General features: G+C 35.6%; 2 protein-coding genes across 2 annotated transcripts; both read right to left on the reverse strand.

Annotated features, from left to right (window-relative positions):
• Window positions 1-13362, reverse strand: idua (alpha-L-iduronidase). Its single transcript, XM_079871114.1, has 14 exons — window positions 13023-13362; window positions 12369-12509; window positions 11431-11513; window positions 11111-11218; window positions 10875-10970; window positions 9447-9649; window positions 7345-7524; window positions 5489-5705; window positions 4069-4266; window positions 3036-3157; window positions 1886-2011; window positions 1339-1415; window positions 1161-1261; window positions 1-1076 (listed from the first exon to the last, which is right to left on the reverse strand). Exons 1-14 carry the CDS (start codon window positions 13181-13183, stop codon window positions 976-978), a joined length of 1914 nt encoding a protein of 637 aa, XP_079727240.1. The 5' UTR covers window positions 13184-13362; the 3' UTR covers window positions 1-975.
• Window positions 13363-14063: 701 nt separating this feature from the next.
• On the reverse strand, window positions 14064-14554 carry LOC307159156 (uncharacterized protein; the record flags this gene model as incomplete). The annotated part of the gene is given in 4 exon segments (XM_079872368.1): window positions 14064-14113; window positions 14116-14173; window positions 14317-14407; window positions 14469-14554. Coding segments are annotated over 4 exon segments (285 nt in total), but the record flags the coding sequence as incomplete, so codon positions are not given.
• Between the last annotated feature and the right edge of the window lie 116 nt (window positions 14555-14670).

A 14670-nucleotide genomic window follows, 5' to 3' on the forward strand; every position in this document is an offset into this window, starting at 1 on the left:
TTTGATTACAACATGATACAGATGTAGTCCATGCAATGTTAAATATACACTGAATCAGAGTTTCACTTTGGTAAACATCCCCACCAATATTTATTAATAAACTGTTAATCCCTATTTCTTAGTTTAATTTTTATGTATAAAAATAATTATGCCCAGGTGGTTCAAACTATGAACTGAGACAGCAGCATTTTAAATTAAACGATCATTCTTCTGGAAAATCCTATAAATAAAACTTCAGGTTATTAAAAAAATAATCATACAGTCAAGGTCCATTCAAACATTAACCAATCCATTTTCATCCCATATTGAATATGCCTGTGGACTGTCTTTTATGCACACTGAAAAAAACAAATCTTGTTGTGGCGAGCCCTAATCTGATTGGCTGGCTTTATGCAACTTCAGTTAGTAGGGTGCACAGACTTGTATAAGTCTGCTGGTTAAATAGTTGTTTTCAAGTTTTGCTTTTTACAAACTAGTTACAGTAGTTACAAAGATAGATTAGTGCTATCAAATATTTGATACTGAAGAGTTTAGTTTGAGAAACTTTATGTTGGTCAACCCAATCTCATCTTGTATTTATGAGTGTTTGTTGGTTAAAATAAGATACAAAGTAAACTATAATGTATGTGGACAGTTATTTTAGTGTCATTGATTGAGATACTTAATTTTAGTCCTCCCAAAAATGAGAGTTTCGTTCATCTTAACAAATGAAGATTGCTTTGGATTACTTAAATTATGTCTTTACTAACTTCCTGGGGCTTGAAAGTGGTAGTTGCATAGCTGTCAATGGAGGCACAGAAAGCTCTCAGATTTCATCAAAAACATCTTAATTTTATTTTTCTGAAGATGAACGAAAGCCTTACGGGTTTGGAACGACATGAGGGTGAGTGAATGATGACAATTTTCATTTTTGGGTGAACTATACATTTAACTATAATAACCCTGGTGGACAGTCAAAAGTCTGGCTGATCAAGACTACCGGTTCTCTGAATATTTCTCTGTGACAGAATATTCTCCATTTCTTCCCCAGTAATCCACGGCTCTCACTCTGTAGTAACCCTTGACCTCCAGACTCTCTGTGCAGGGAAAAACACAAGCAGGTCAATACAATATGGATCAGTGCTTGAAGTCATACATTTTGATTTCAACTGAATTCATACCTGGAGAAAAAGTGAAGTATGTGAAAATAGTGTCTCTGTGATTGATCCTCTGGAAAGTGGTTTCATCTTTGGAAAATTCCACTTCGTATGTCTTTATACACCTACAAATGGCATGCAGATTACATTTATAGTTTGAATTAACTAGTTTGATGAACTGCTGTCCTTAAACAGTTCTTACTTCGTGCCGATGCAGTGATCCTTCCAAATGATCAGAACTTGTCCTTTGGTGACGGTGATGAAACGCACCCCGTTCACCTGCAATATTAAAACCAAACCACAAGATTTCTAAATCTCTGCAAAGAGTAACATGCACCTGGAATGCAGAAGTTTTGCAATCATACTTAAATTAATTTCATGCACAGACAGACACAATTTTGGGGCGTAGGTGAACAGCAGATGCTATAAATTCACTCCACATCATGACTTCAACATTACACGATATTAAACTCAAGGGCAGGTCCAAAACCTGGAAAATGGTGCCTTTACTAAGCTTCATGAGGTGCATCCTGGGATGCTTTTAAACAGTATTAATGGAGTTCACATACATAAACATAATTTATATTTGTCTACAAAACTCATTTCAAGTATTTCAGCATCAGCCTTCAGATCAAAATGTTTTTAAAATCATGAGAAACAAATGCAGTTAAGTGTGACTGGTAGTGTAACCTTTTGGTGTCAGATGCGTTTAAGCTGTGATGTCAATGTTATGTCAAGTTGCCACTAACCTGGCTGGGCTTTTCTTTAGACTGGGCACATATGTGTACAAGCAGCACTGAGGGGATGGGAAGGATTGTCTTCAGCGTCAGAGAGCCATCGGATGGGACCGGCAGAGGTCCATCCGTTTGCGGGTCCTACGACATACACATTCATTTAAAGACTCCTTTTTTTCACTCTTGGCGTGTGATTTTGATGTTTCATGTAGATATTTATATAAAATAAGCTGCAAAACCAGCTCATTTTGAAACCATAAAGGTTATGAAGTCGTAGTCAAACACTCATTAGCATATGGCCAGCCACACCGTGAAAAAGTATTTTTCTAAGATGTACAGTAGTGGCCAAAAGTTGATGTCCAGCCTAGGAAAATTTACATCTTCACTTTTTATTCAAATATTTTAAAAAATGAGTTAAAGATTTTGTAAGTGTAATTGTGCTTGGAGTCAATGAAACAAGTCATTGTACTGGCATAATTTTTGGCCATGCAGTCATTAAAAGAAATGATAAACACTTGCATAACTGATTATGTTGTAGTCAATGTATGCTTTTTAGTGTGAGCTATGTTTGTTTGTTTTTTGTCAATAAAACCTGTAGTTTGCCTTTTTTGCTAAATAACTTTGTCAGATAAATACCATAACCAACTTTAGTTGTTTTGTTCTGCCCTCATATTTAAAACATATATATGTTTTATAATATATATAAAACATATGTTATATATGCCCTCATATATAAAATGTTAAAAACATTAAATATTTTCCTGATATTTTGATGGTTTTATTTAACTTGTAGGGTCATTAAAAACAAATGGCCCATCCGGATATCACTTTTGGCCACTATAGTAAATAAAAAAAAGTTTATTGGAGTATGTTTTACTGAAAATGACTATTTCAGTCTTTCTACTTAAACATTTCACATTTAAGTCAGTGTGTTACTTGCCGATTCTTTGTAATTATTTGTAAAATTCACTAGCAATTTAAAAAAAGAGTGAAAATTGTTTCTACACCATTTTTTTTCAGTGCATATGAAAAACATACAGAAGTCTTAAAGGCACAGTAGCAAAAAACGTTTTTATCCAAGAAATCAGTAGCATTATAAGCAAACTTCATGGAAGTCATCAATAAAAGTGTATGTTATGAAGGAGTGTGCATGTGTGTGTTGAACCTCATGGCTCCGCAGCGTTTTGAACTGCTGTGCAGTGGGATAGTCAGGGCTGCCCATGCTCTCCCACAGTTTAAATGGGTTTGTCACGTTATTATCCATGTAGTGTGTCACATACATCAGACCTACAAACACAGACAGGATAGAACTATAAATACAAGTATATTCTGTATTTTTGTTATACACAATACACAGTTTCAAAGCAGCTTTAAAAAAAAATCATGAAGATAATGTTTATAATATCTTAAAGTCGCATTTAGCAGATAAGAGCTGTGCGATAATATAGTTTACATTTCTCAACGATATAAACGATCAAGTTGAGATTTGCTATAGTATAGTTCACCCTACATGAGTACACTGTATGTATGCGGATAAAGTTGGACATACTTATATATACAAATTTATATAAAGAGCTGGATGATAATATAGTTATATTTTGTAACAAAATAAAAAAATCTACTTGCTATATAGTATATATCGCTTTACGTGAGTGTAATGTGAATACAGTTAGATATAATATATACCGGTATACAACTTTATAGGTACGGTAGAGCTGTGCGATAATTTAGGTTACATTTTACGATGATACAAACAATTATGCATCTGAAATCTGCTGTATAGTATATAATGATTAATGTGAGTATACTGTATATGTGTGTAAAATTGGATGTAGCCTACTATATCTCAAACTTTTAATATATCGCTGGGCGATAATATAGTTTACATTTTCCAAAGATATACAGAATCAAGCAGATATGATTCGCTATATAGTACACACAGTTTAACGTGAAGGGTAAGGGTAAGGTTGGGTATACTTATAATAGTTGTTTGTAATAATTAGTATTAATTATTAAATTGTTAATTTATTCAAATTATTAATTCGTTATATGGTGATATTGAGTTATGAAACCTGTGAGGTTTGTTCAATTTGGTGTAGTGACAAGCCTAAGGTCTATTCAATTCTACATTCTTGAGCAAATATAACAGAAATGAATTGTATTTTTATTGCATAGGGAGGTCTTTTGCGATCACTGACCCATATGTTGAGGTATTCCAGTGAGGCGCAGATTGATGATGTCAGCGGTGGAGGAGGTCTGGTTATCTCTGCTGTTGTACAGCAGGACGGTGGTCTGCCAGCTATCGGCTGTGAACCGCACCTGAGGGACGTGAACGGTGGCCAACACACCCACTGACGAATTCACAGTCAACACCTCAGCCTGCACCTGAGTCTCGCCTGAGGAACAGTACATGAATATGAGATTATCACAAACTCTCGTAAATGTCACTGTGTTTATCTGCAGTGCAGGTTTCTGTTATTTCATAGATGCAACAAATGCATAATCAACAGCAAAGTCCAACAATTTTGAACATTTATACTCTATGTGATATACAGTAGTAGTGGGCGATATAAGTATTTATACTAATTTTATTTCTTTTTATTAAATGCAATACTGAATTTGGTTAAATATAATATTTTGGTCAATATATATCACAATAAAGACACCGAAATGAAATCTTTACAAAAACACTTAACCCAAAATTAGGTTTTAATTTAGCTGAAAACCGAAGCTTAAGTTTTGTCTAATTAATTTTGGGCAGCTGAACTCTTTATGCTATTCAGGGTGTTGTGTTTTCAGGTGATAAACTAATCAAGTCATAGTAAAGTTCTTCCTCAAATTTGTTCAATGTCACTGTTTCGCTCCATGGTTTCGGCCCTCCTAAACTATTTTGGGCGAAACTAATAAAATTCTGCCAAATATTTTCAGATGCCAAAATCACTAATATAGACATTTTTATAGCAAAGTAATTTAAATACTCGGATGAACATATTAAACAAATGAAAATAAAAAATTACATGTTAAAGTAACACAACATAAAACAAAATATTATACAATTATTATATAAATATATATAGAATTACAAATTATTTTATATAAATACATTAGTAACACTTTACAATTAGGTTTCATTAGTTAACTACATTAGTTATCGTGAACTAAGAATGAACAATACTTCTACAGCATCTATTATATATTCATTTCAATTAATACATTATTAAAATCAAAGGTTATATTTGTTAACATTAGTTAATGCACTGTGAATTACCATAAACAAGCAATGAACAGCTGTATTTTTATTAACTAATGTTAACAAAGATTAATAAATACAGTAACAAATGTGTTGCTCATTGTTAGATCATGTTAGTTAATACATTAACTAATGTTAACAAAAGAAACCATATTGTAAAGTGTTACCAATATGTAATATGCAAAAAAAAAATTATATTTATGTTTAAATAGAATATTGAATTATATTAATATTTTGGTCAATATATTGAATATACAAAAGCTTTGAAAGGCATTTGCCATGAACTTCTTTAGCTAATTATACAGTTTGACATACTCCACTGTTATATCACCCACTAACACTGATGATTCATTATAAACGTTCATTACCTAACAATGCCAACAGGCCCATCACAGTCAGGACAGGTTTCCGCAGAAACTGCACGTGTGGCGGGTTTGTGTTGTTGATCTGGAATCGAGCGGTGAGCGTGCGCTGGGTAAACGGGTGTGGGTGGTAACTAAGGAAAGCATTGTCGTTGCTAAGCAGCGTGTAGTTGACGGTACTGTTCTGGTCCGCGATGAGCAGGTTCTGATGCTGTGAGATGACCTACAACACCAGACGCATGAAAGGAGACTGTAATACTGCACCAAATATACCTAGACTCGCTAAACTAACAAGCTTTAACAAATCATAGAAAAGAAAGCAAATAATTGAAGAAATTAAAATAAAGACCCCATTAGAAATACAAATATTTTGTGTCTTTAGGTTTGAAGTAGGGCTGCACAATTAGGTGGAATAAGTTTAGTTGTGATTTTTTTTTTTTTTTTTGATATATATATATATGGTCATAATAATAATAATAATAATAATAATAATAATAATAATATTTATATTTATATATATATATATATATATATATATACACACACTGTATATATATTATTATTATTATTATTATTATTATTATTATTATTATTATGATAATCATTAGTTAGTATGATAATCATTAGTTAGTATGATAACTATTAGTTAGTTATCTCATGATTTCTGTTTTATTTTGATTAATTGTGAATACCTACTTTTAGCTACTGGCTACTTAAAACTTTCATTTGTCCTGCTTCAACTTTCTGTTTTAATAGGAAACACATCAACTGAGGAAAGACAATTTTATTTGTCAAACCATTTAAAGTAGTTTTTGCTATTACTACATTGGTTACCTATAAAGTTCCGTATTAATTACAAGGAATTGCTACTGACTTATAAAGCCCTTAACGGCTTATCTCCAGTCTATTTAACGGATCTTCTATCGCCCTATAATCCATCGCGCTCTTTAAGGTCACTAAATTCGAGGCTTTTGGTCATACCTAGGATATCCAGATCCACCAAAGGAGGGAGGGCGTTTTCACATTTAGCTCCAAAACTCTGGAATAGTCTTCCTGATACTGTTCGTTGCTCAGACTCGCTCTCCCAGTTTAAAACTAGATTAAAGACGCATCTCTTCAGCCAGGCATTCATATAATATTTTTAATCTTACAGTTAAATCCGGCCTCTAGTTCATAAACGCCAGAGGAGAACTGGCCCCCGACTGAGCCTGGGTTCTCCCAAGGTTTTTTTTTCTCCATTAGGTCACTTGATGGAGTTTTAGGTCACCATTAGGTCACCTGATGGAGTTTTAGGTCACCATTAGGTCACCTGATGGAGTTTTAGGTCACCATTAGGTCACCTGATGGAGTTTTAGGTCACCATTAGGTCACCTGATGGAGTTTTAGGTCACCATTAGGTCACCTGATGGAGTTTTAGGTCACCATTAGGTCACCTGATGGAGTTTTAGGTCACCATTAGGTCACCTGATGGAGTTTTAGGTCACCATTAGGTCACCTGATGGAGTTTTTCGGTTCCTTGCCACTGTTGCCTTTGGCTTGCTCAGTTGGGGATATTTAATTTAATTTAATCAATCAATAATACTATTGATCAGCCTTACCAAACGTGGACGTTTTTTCCACTAGAAACAAACCTTGTTGTGTTATTTTGATTTAATACTGTGAAGCTGCTTTGATACAATCTGTATTGTGAAAAGCGCTATACAAATATACTTGACTTGACTTGACTATTAAGGAATGGGCTCAGGACAATATGATGTCCTCATGTAAATCACATTTAGATATGTCCTACTGATGACAGAAAAACACAGCTGGTGAAATGAGATATTAGAGCGAGAGCAGAGAAACACAGCACTCTCGTGTACCTTAACCACCATGGCTGCATAGGTGACATCCGCTCTCCAGCTGAGCGGTTTATTCCAGCCAACCAGCGGATCAGCCTCGTCATTGTAGATCGGTACAGAACCGAACTGTGGGAACCGCTGCTGGATCTCGCGTACAGTGGCCACTTCCTGCTGCAGGATGGGCAGCGAGCTTCCACCTCCCTGAAAAACAAAGAAATACATACTACAATAATCAAAAATCTAATTACTCATTTATATTTATTTTACAAATTTATCTGAAGCTACTTGCAGTACACTTATTACAGGAACGAGATCAAAGTCAACATGCAAAACTCTCTCTACACATTTTACTTCGGTTCGGGTATATAATGTGATATTCAACAAGGACAAATTTAGGTCAGGACTTGATGTCACATGGTATATTTGCGTTTTATTATCACTTATTACACAGGTCTCTGAAATGCTTGATTCTGATTGTGCAGTCGTGACGTTAATTCCCTGATAATGACAGTTATCACCAGCAACCCTGTATAATGTCACATTTATGCATTTTGCAAATGCTTTTATTAAAAGAGACATGCATTGTATTCAAAGTACACATTTTTATCAGTTCTTGCATTTGAGGCTAGCACATCCACATCTGTCAAGTCTCTCATATCACAACAAGGACATGCTCTCTCTCGTATCATCTCTCTCGTGCTCTCTCTCTTATCATACAAACACAGCTGGTGCCATCTTGTGTCTCAGTTATTAACTTGTTACGAGCCCAGTTTCTAAGGTCTAGGCGCAGGAAAGGAGGGAAACAAAAATTATGGAGAGAGAGAGAGAGAGAGAGAGAGAGAGAGAGAGAGAGAGAGAGAGAGAGAGAGAGAGAGAGAGAGAGAGAGAGAGAGAGAGAGAGAGAGAGAGAGAGAGAGAGAGAGAGAGAGAGAGAGAGAGAGAGAGAGAGAGAGAGAGAGAGAGAGAGAGAGAGAGAGAGAGAGAGAGAGAGAGAGAGAGAGAGAGAGAGAGAGAGAGAGAGAGAGAGAGAGACTCCTCTTCTGTCTCCAGGTCCTGGGACAGGTACAAAGCACTGCGACACCAGATTTTAAAGTAGAAAGATATAACAATTTTTATTTAAATAATCAGTGGGATATAAGGAAATAAGATTTCAGGAGGGGAAACGGCCAAAACAATAAACAAAAGACATTCTTTCTGAGGGCATTTAGAAATAACTTACCTATATTCAAGAGAAAAAGAGAAATCAAAGACATAAACTCCTTTACTCCCTCTTTATTTAAAAACATGGAATCTCAAATGAAATGGCATCCACTTCCATACAAATGATCTCACAATAAAGATCTAAAAAAAAAAAAAGCGGATTAAAATGGTTCTTCTCAAATCATTATTTCATGTCTGCGTCATTATTTATGTAGTGAAAAGCTGTTTAATAAGTGATAAGACTGTACGTTATCCCTTAAATGCCCGTCTTATTTGAACCTGTTCATCCGTCTAGGCTCAAATCTGTTTGCAAAGAACCGTTTTTCTTTGCTGAAGCTTTGTGTTTAAAGTCGACATGAAATCAAAATTGACCCTATTTACTTTGTTAGCGCATATTACTAGTCTTGTGGTGAACAATTAATCCGTGCAAGTTAATACACAGAAAAAAATAGTTTGCTGTGGTAATCTTTACTCAAAATCTGAAAAGTTACTTCCGGTCTGTAATGGCGTTCCTTCTCTGATGACGTCAGTTTGACGGCTTGGGTTGAAAACGCTTAACCACTCCCCTCAAACCATTAGTCTGCTATGAGCAGAGATGGAGAGGAGGAGCGCTAAAGTAAAACCCTGCCCTCTGTTCAATATTCCCTTTCACTTGGAAATACGTCACAAACACTGATCTATATAATGACATTCTATATAGATCAGTGGTCACAACACTGGAGAAAAGTCGTTTGCAACTTCTGGTTCAAGGGGATTTTAATGATGAGATGATCAAATTTTCCCACTCAAATCAATATTTGTTGTCTGATTATATGTGGCAAGCAGCCATGTAATGCGTGCATCTGGGTTCTGATCATGCTGTCAGAGTTTATTTTGCGGCTGGATGTGCATTATTCCCTTACTTATCATAAACTCTCATGTACCTTCTTGTGTAGTGCGATGTAGTCTAGCCGTACGCCGGTCTCTCCAGTAAAGTAGTTTGTGCCGTTGTAACAGTGCTGCAGCATCTCCCAGCAGTACGGCGAGCGGGGTGGAGAATGACAGGAGTCTCCCGGACCCCCGAACTTCAGGACTGGGCTCGCTGCACGAAGGCCCTCAGAGCAGGCATCGTAATAGTTTAGAAACCCTGGAGGAGTGGAGCGGGAAACATTCACTGTCACCACAATGAGGCTGGTAGATTGCCCTCAGCAAAACCACTCATTCTTCTATATGGTAGCATTAAATTAAAACTTGTCAGACACTTTCTTGTTTTGTCCACACCACAAAGGCGCATAATTTCTGTGCTCGAGAACAACATGTGGAGAAATTCAACACATAAACATAGACGGTGATATATAAATCCAGAGAGGACTTACATTGCAGCATTTGTTGTAACGTTATATGAAGAACGGATTGAATTTAGGCTTTTTATTCACATATAAACATTGATCAGTGAACATAAACAGAAGCTCAACCAAATCTGCTTGACGCAAGAGAACAAACTGAAGCTCAAGTAACACGAGAATGAACCTCATTGGTTCTCACACGTCAAGCGAACAAGCGGGAGCTTCCGTTTACCACAACTGATGTGTGAGTTGATGAATGTTAAGATGTGAATAAAAGCCTAAATTCAATCTGTTCATCATATAAAGTGATCAAGTCTCTTCAGAAAATTTGGACTAAACCGCTCATATGGATTAGTTTTACGATCTCTTTATGAACTTTTTGAAGCATCAAAGTGTCAGTTGTGTAGCTGTCAATGAAAGCTCTCAAAATTACATGAAAAAGATCTTCATTTGTGCTCAGAAGATGAACGAAAGTCTTACGGGTTTGGAACGACATGAGGGTGAGTAAATGATGACAGAATTTTCATTTTTGGGTGAACTACCCCTTTAAGGCTGCTCATTTACAAATTTCCCCAAAATGCAGACATAAACATAGACCCTGGTTCAGTTTGGTGCAAATTACATATGTCTATTTCAACATCTCCCCTCTACATGGTACAATAAAATTGATGACTTCCAGATCTTCCAAAAAATATAGCTGCAATTACAGGGCCTGAGGTTATATACCCGCAAGACACGGTCCCAATGGATCTCAAGACAATTTTAAAAGTTGGGCAACTTGGGACTATTATTAACTTGCAGCAATCATTGCGGGATGTTCAAAGAACAGAGCAAGATATGCAATGCAACGTGCATGACTGTCAGAAGACGAATCAAAATAAATGCTGCTAAAAATACAAGGGGAAAAAATCTATGAATCTAGATTTTAAGAATCTAGGAACATTTTGTTTCTAATCCATTTGGATAAAACATAAGCAGAAATGACTGTTTTGGCTCAGACAACAAAAAATCTATATTAGACTGTACCTTGGATTGACACAGTGATGTTGTCAAAGTCGTGGTTGTTCGGCTCATTCCACGTCTCGAAGTTCCACTGAGAGACAAAGCTGAGGCCATATTTCTCTGCACACATATAAAACAGCAGGAACACACACAGCTTCGTGGTAAACACAGCTAGAAAACCAAAGGTTCGAACTGCACAACAAGTGCTTCCTGATCCATCATCACTATCTAAGACATTACAGCTTCACTCTCATACTCACCTATGTATCTTTTGCCGATCAAATAGACCAGATTTCTCCATTCAGTAACTTGTCTTTTGTCTTCAAAGTTGCTGAAGGTGTTGGACACACTGCCCATCAGTTCAAACCCTTCAAAAAGAAGCAATCCTCTTTGACACAATGCAAAGTTTTTAAATTAACACTATTGGCAGCAGCCTAATCCTACATTATGCAAGCACAGATTTTACTGTAATATTCAGAATTTGAAAAACAATGTTTGAAATCTTAGTCTTACTTAGTCAAGAAATAATGCAGAATAATTCACCATCTTGTGCTCTGTATGTGTCTGTTGCATTACATACCCGGCTGCAGTCCATTCTGCCAGAGAAGGTCAATCAGCTGGTCTAAGTGAGTGAAGTTGTAGTGATATTCTCCACTGTTAACTCTACACAAACATCAGAGACAAAAAAAATATTAGTACTACAGTAAACTAGTTTATATGGAGATGCATGGAGAATATAAAAAATGCATTTAAGTAAGGATTATTTGTTGATGCACAAACAGAAAATTAGATAGTATGTCAAAAGCAGATTCCAAGAGAGAGAAGATAATATTAAAGTAGTTTTTGTAGCATTTAGATTTTATTTACTTCATTCCCTGAAAACTAATGAAATCTTGGTAACACTTTACAATAAGATTTCATTTGTTAACATTGATTATATCAGTTAACATTAACTAACAATGAACAATACTTCTACAGCATCTATTAATCTTAGTCACTGAGAATTTCGATTTTACATTTTTAAAGTTTAAATTTGTGTTTGCAATGTGAACAAACATGAAGAAACAATGCCCAGTTAAATTTTTACTACCTAATGTTAAAAAAAGATGCTTTAAGAATATATTGCTCATTTTAAGTTCATGTTAGCTAATGCATTAACAAACGTTAACAAATATTGTAGTGTTCCCGAAATCTTTAACAAGCAATAGACTTGCACGATAAATGCTTGATAATGTAAATATTGCACCTTAAACATTAACTGTAAATCATTTGAATTTTACATTAAACCTTTGTATTTAAATGTGACCCAGATGTTTTTAGACAAAAAAAAAAAAGAGCTTACTAGCGAGGTTAAAGATTTTCAATGAGAGAGAGATGCATATGCATATTACATATTATTATCAATCTTAATGTTTGCATATTTACATACACAAGCTAAGTATGTTATATATGAAAATATTTCACATTCACCAAACAGAAGACGAGAAAGTCTGACTCTGGGAATATGGAGTGACTGACCGTGCGGACACCAGCTCCAGCATCCAGTGTATCCGCACCTGCTGGATTCCTCTGTGTGGCACAGAGCCGATCAACGCCAGATTCATCTGCTGGTCTGGACTGAGATCGTACAGCTGTGCATCAGTGTGTGGCTGTGGAGGGCTGCAAAAACAGGACACAAAGGTGAACAATGTGCTTAATCATATTTACTTACCCACTAAAACAATTACATAGACAATGTTTTCCTGGAAATGCTGGGGTAGATGTCACTAACAAAAGAGTACACAAATTATAGTGGTATTATCACACTTTATTTATTAATTCATTCTTTCTTTCATTTATTGGTAAATAAGGTAACAGTTTGGGCATGTACCATAGTACTACTACTACTAGTTTACTACTACTTCTTTGTTTTGAGTATAATGTAAACACTGTGATGTATGAATATGTAATCATGCAGTGCTATGGTTTCCCTTAAAGTAGCAGTATTAAGTAAAGTGATTATATCAGAAGGTAATATCATGATAATTAATATACCATACATATTTAAATGGCAATCCAATGTCCAAAGTAGTACCATGGTACTCTTTTGCCGTAATATCATTTTATACACTTGTAACGTTACCATGATATTATTATTAAAGTTTTGGGTTCAACATTACAGTTTTATCCTACCAGAATCCAGTGCTTCTCCAAAAGTGCTTCAAGTTTCGTAGCCGCTTGTCAACATTCACTTGAACCTCCACAGATGAAGATATAACAGACTGCAGCTGTTTTATCATCAGGACTGATATAAACACTGTCCATGTGAACGAACTGTGTTTACATCTATGCATGCTGCTGTTGTCACGTGTAAACACACACGTTCACTTTACGTGTCTTTCACTTAACAACTGCATAGACATATTATCTCATGTTTAAAATTTCATAAATCGTTCTGAAATATAAATCGAAATATTTCCCCCAACTTCTGTGCTCATAAGATGCACTGACGTCATTGAAATGCGACTTGTGTGTTTGTGTCGACAGCTGAATGTCGCTGCCAGCTGGTCTAAATGTGAAATGCCGTCAATGAATGAAGGGCAATCAAAAAAAACTTTTTTTTTTAGATCTACACTGCAGTTTTATAAGCCTGTAGTACAGTATAATATAGTATAGTGACAATATAGTAGCCCAAACACTCAAGCTAAATGTTCAAATATCATTGTGTTCTAATGTATAACTCATTCAAGGTTGTTAAACAAAATTTTACTTTATTTTATCAGTCTTTCTTTGCTTGTTTTCAGCTTGACTTTTAGAATAATTAAAAAAAGATGTGGGTTGTTTTTATTATGATCAATGGGTTTAAATTGGCATGTTGTATAACAGACAAGGCTGACATAGGCCTAGCACATTTATTAAATTTATAGAATATATCTGTATGCATAATATTTATATATGCATAATATAGAAAGAAGAAATCATGTTTAAAAAAAATCATATAAGATAATTTAAAAATGGATGAAAATAAAGGAGCAGAAAAGAATCACAACATAAAAAGTTGCATTCAAAAGAATTATAATAAGGCATGACAATATTTTACACATTACAACTACTTTAATGTATAAGATAAAATCATTCAATGAAAAAGTCCTATCCTTTTGTTTGAACTATTTTCATCTGTCACTCTGTTTCATCCATCTTCTTGGCGGTGTCTCATATAGGTTACAATGTGACTTAAAATGACCCCTGTGTAGTAACTGTCTGCCCACACTCCCTGAATATGATGGGGGTGATATTGCATCATTGGGCATGCCGTAGTTAAAATAGGGATTGGGAGGATATATCTGTGGATAAAAAGGGTATGGACCAAATCTTTGAGGACCTAGAAGAGGATTTATAGGCTGAAAGTATGGGTTAGCCTGTGGGCAGAGGAAAGCAGAGCTCTGGAGAGGACCGATCATGTGTGGATATGCCAGGGGAAACTAACTGGCATTACTATGGCATTCTGAGGCAGAATGGAGTTGTATGGACCAGGAAATGCCACAACCTGAGTGGGACTTTTCCAGCTGGCATTGACTCTGGATTGGCCAGCACTAGGTGCTGTAAAGGGGCTTGATTGGGAGGTTTTGCTGATGTTGCCCTGTCCTGCTGGAGATGAAAAGGTTAATCTGTGGCACAGAAGGTTGCTGTGCTAGTTTGGGGTCTACAGGAGGGCCAACAGCAATAATATAATATTATGTAGGCTATATTAAAAAAACACAGGTGCTGTTAAAGAAACAAATAAAATGATCAAATTTGCATTTATGTCCTCCAACCTGCTAATAAAACTCTTACCTTCTGT

The sequence above is a fragment of the Squalius cephalus genome, assembly GCF_949319135.1.
Source record: "Squalius cephalus genome assembly, chromosome: 5".
Lineage (NCBI taxonomy): Eukaryota > Metazoa > Chordata > Actinopteri > Cypriniformes > Leuciscidae > Squalius > Squalius cephalus.

Bases quoted from the DNA above. Each gene is read 5' to 3' on its own strand.
- idua (XM_079871114.1), bottom strand. From the start codon at position 13,183: ATGCATAGATGTAAACACAGTTCGTTCACATGGACAGTGTTTATATCA. The intron at 7,525-9,446 runs GTACATGAGAGT...TTTGTTTTTCAG, and splicing joins ACATCGCACTACACAAGAAG to GGAGGTGGAAGCTCGCTGCC. The intron at 1,077-1,160 runs GTATGAATTCAG...TTCCCTGCACAG, and splicing joins ATACTTCACTTTTTCTCCAG to AGAGTCTGGAGGTCAAGGGT.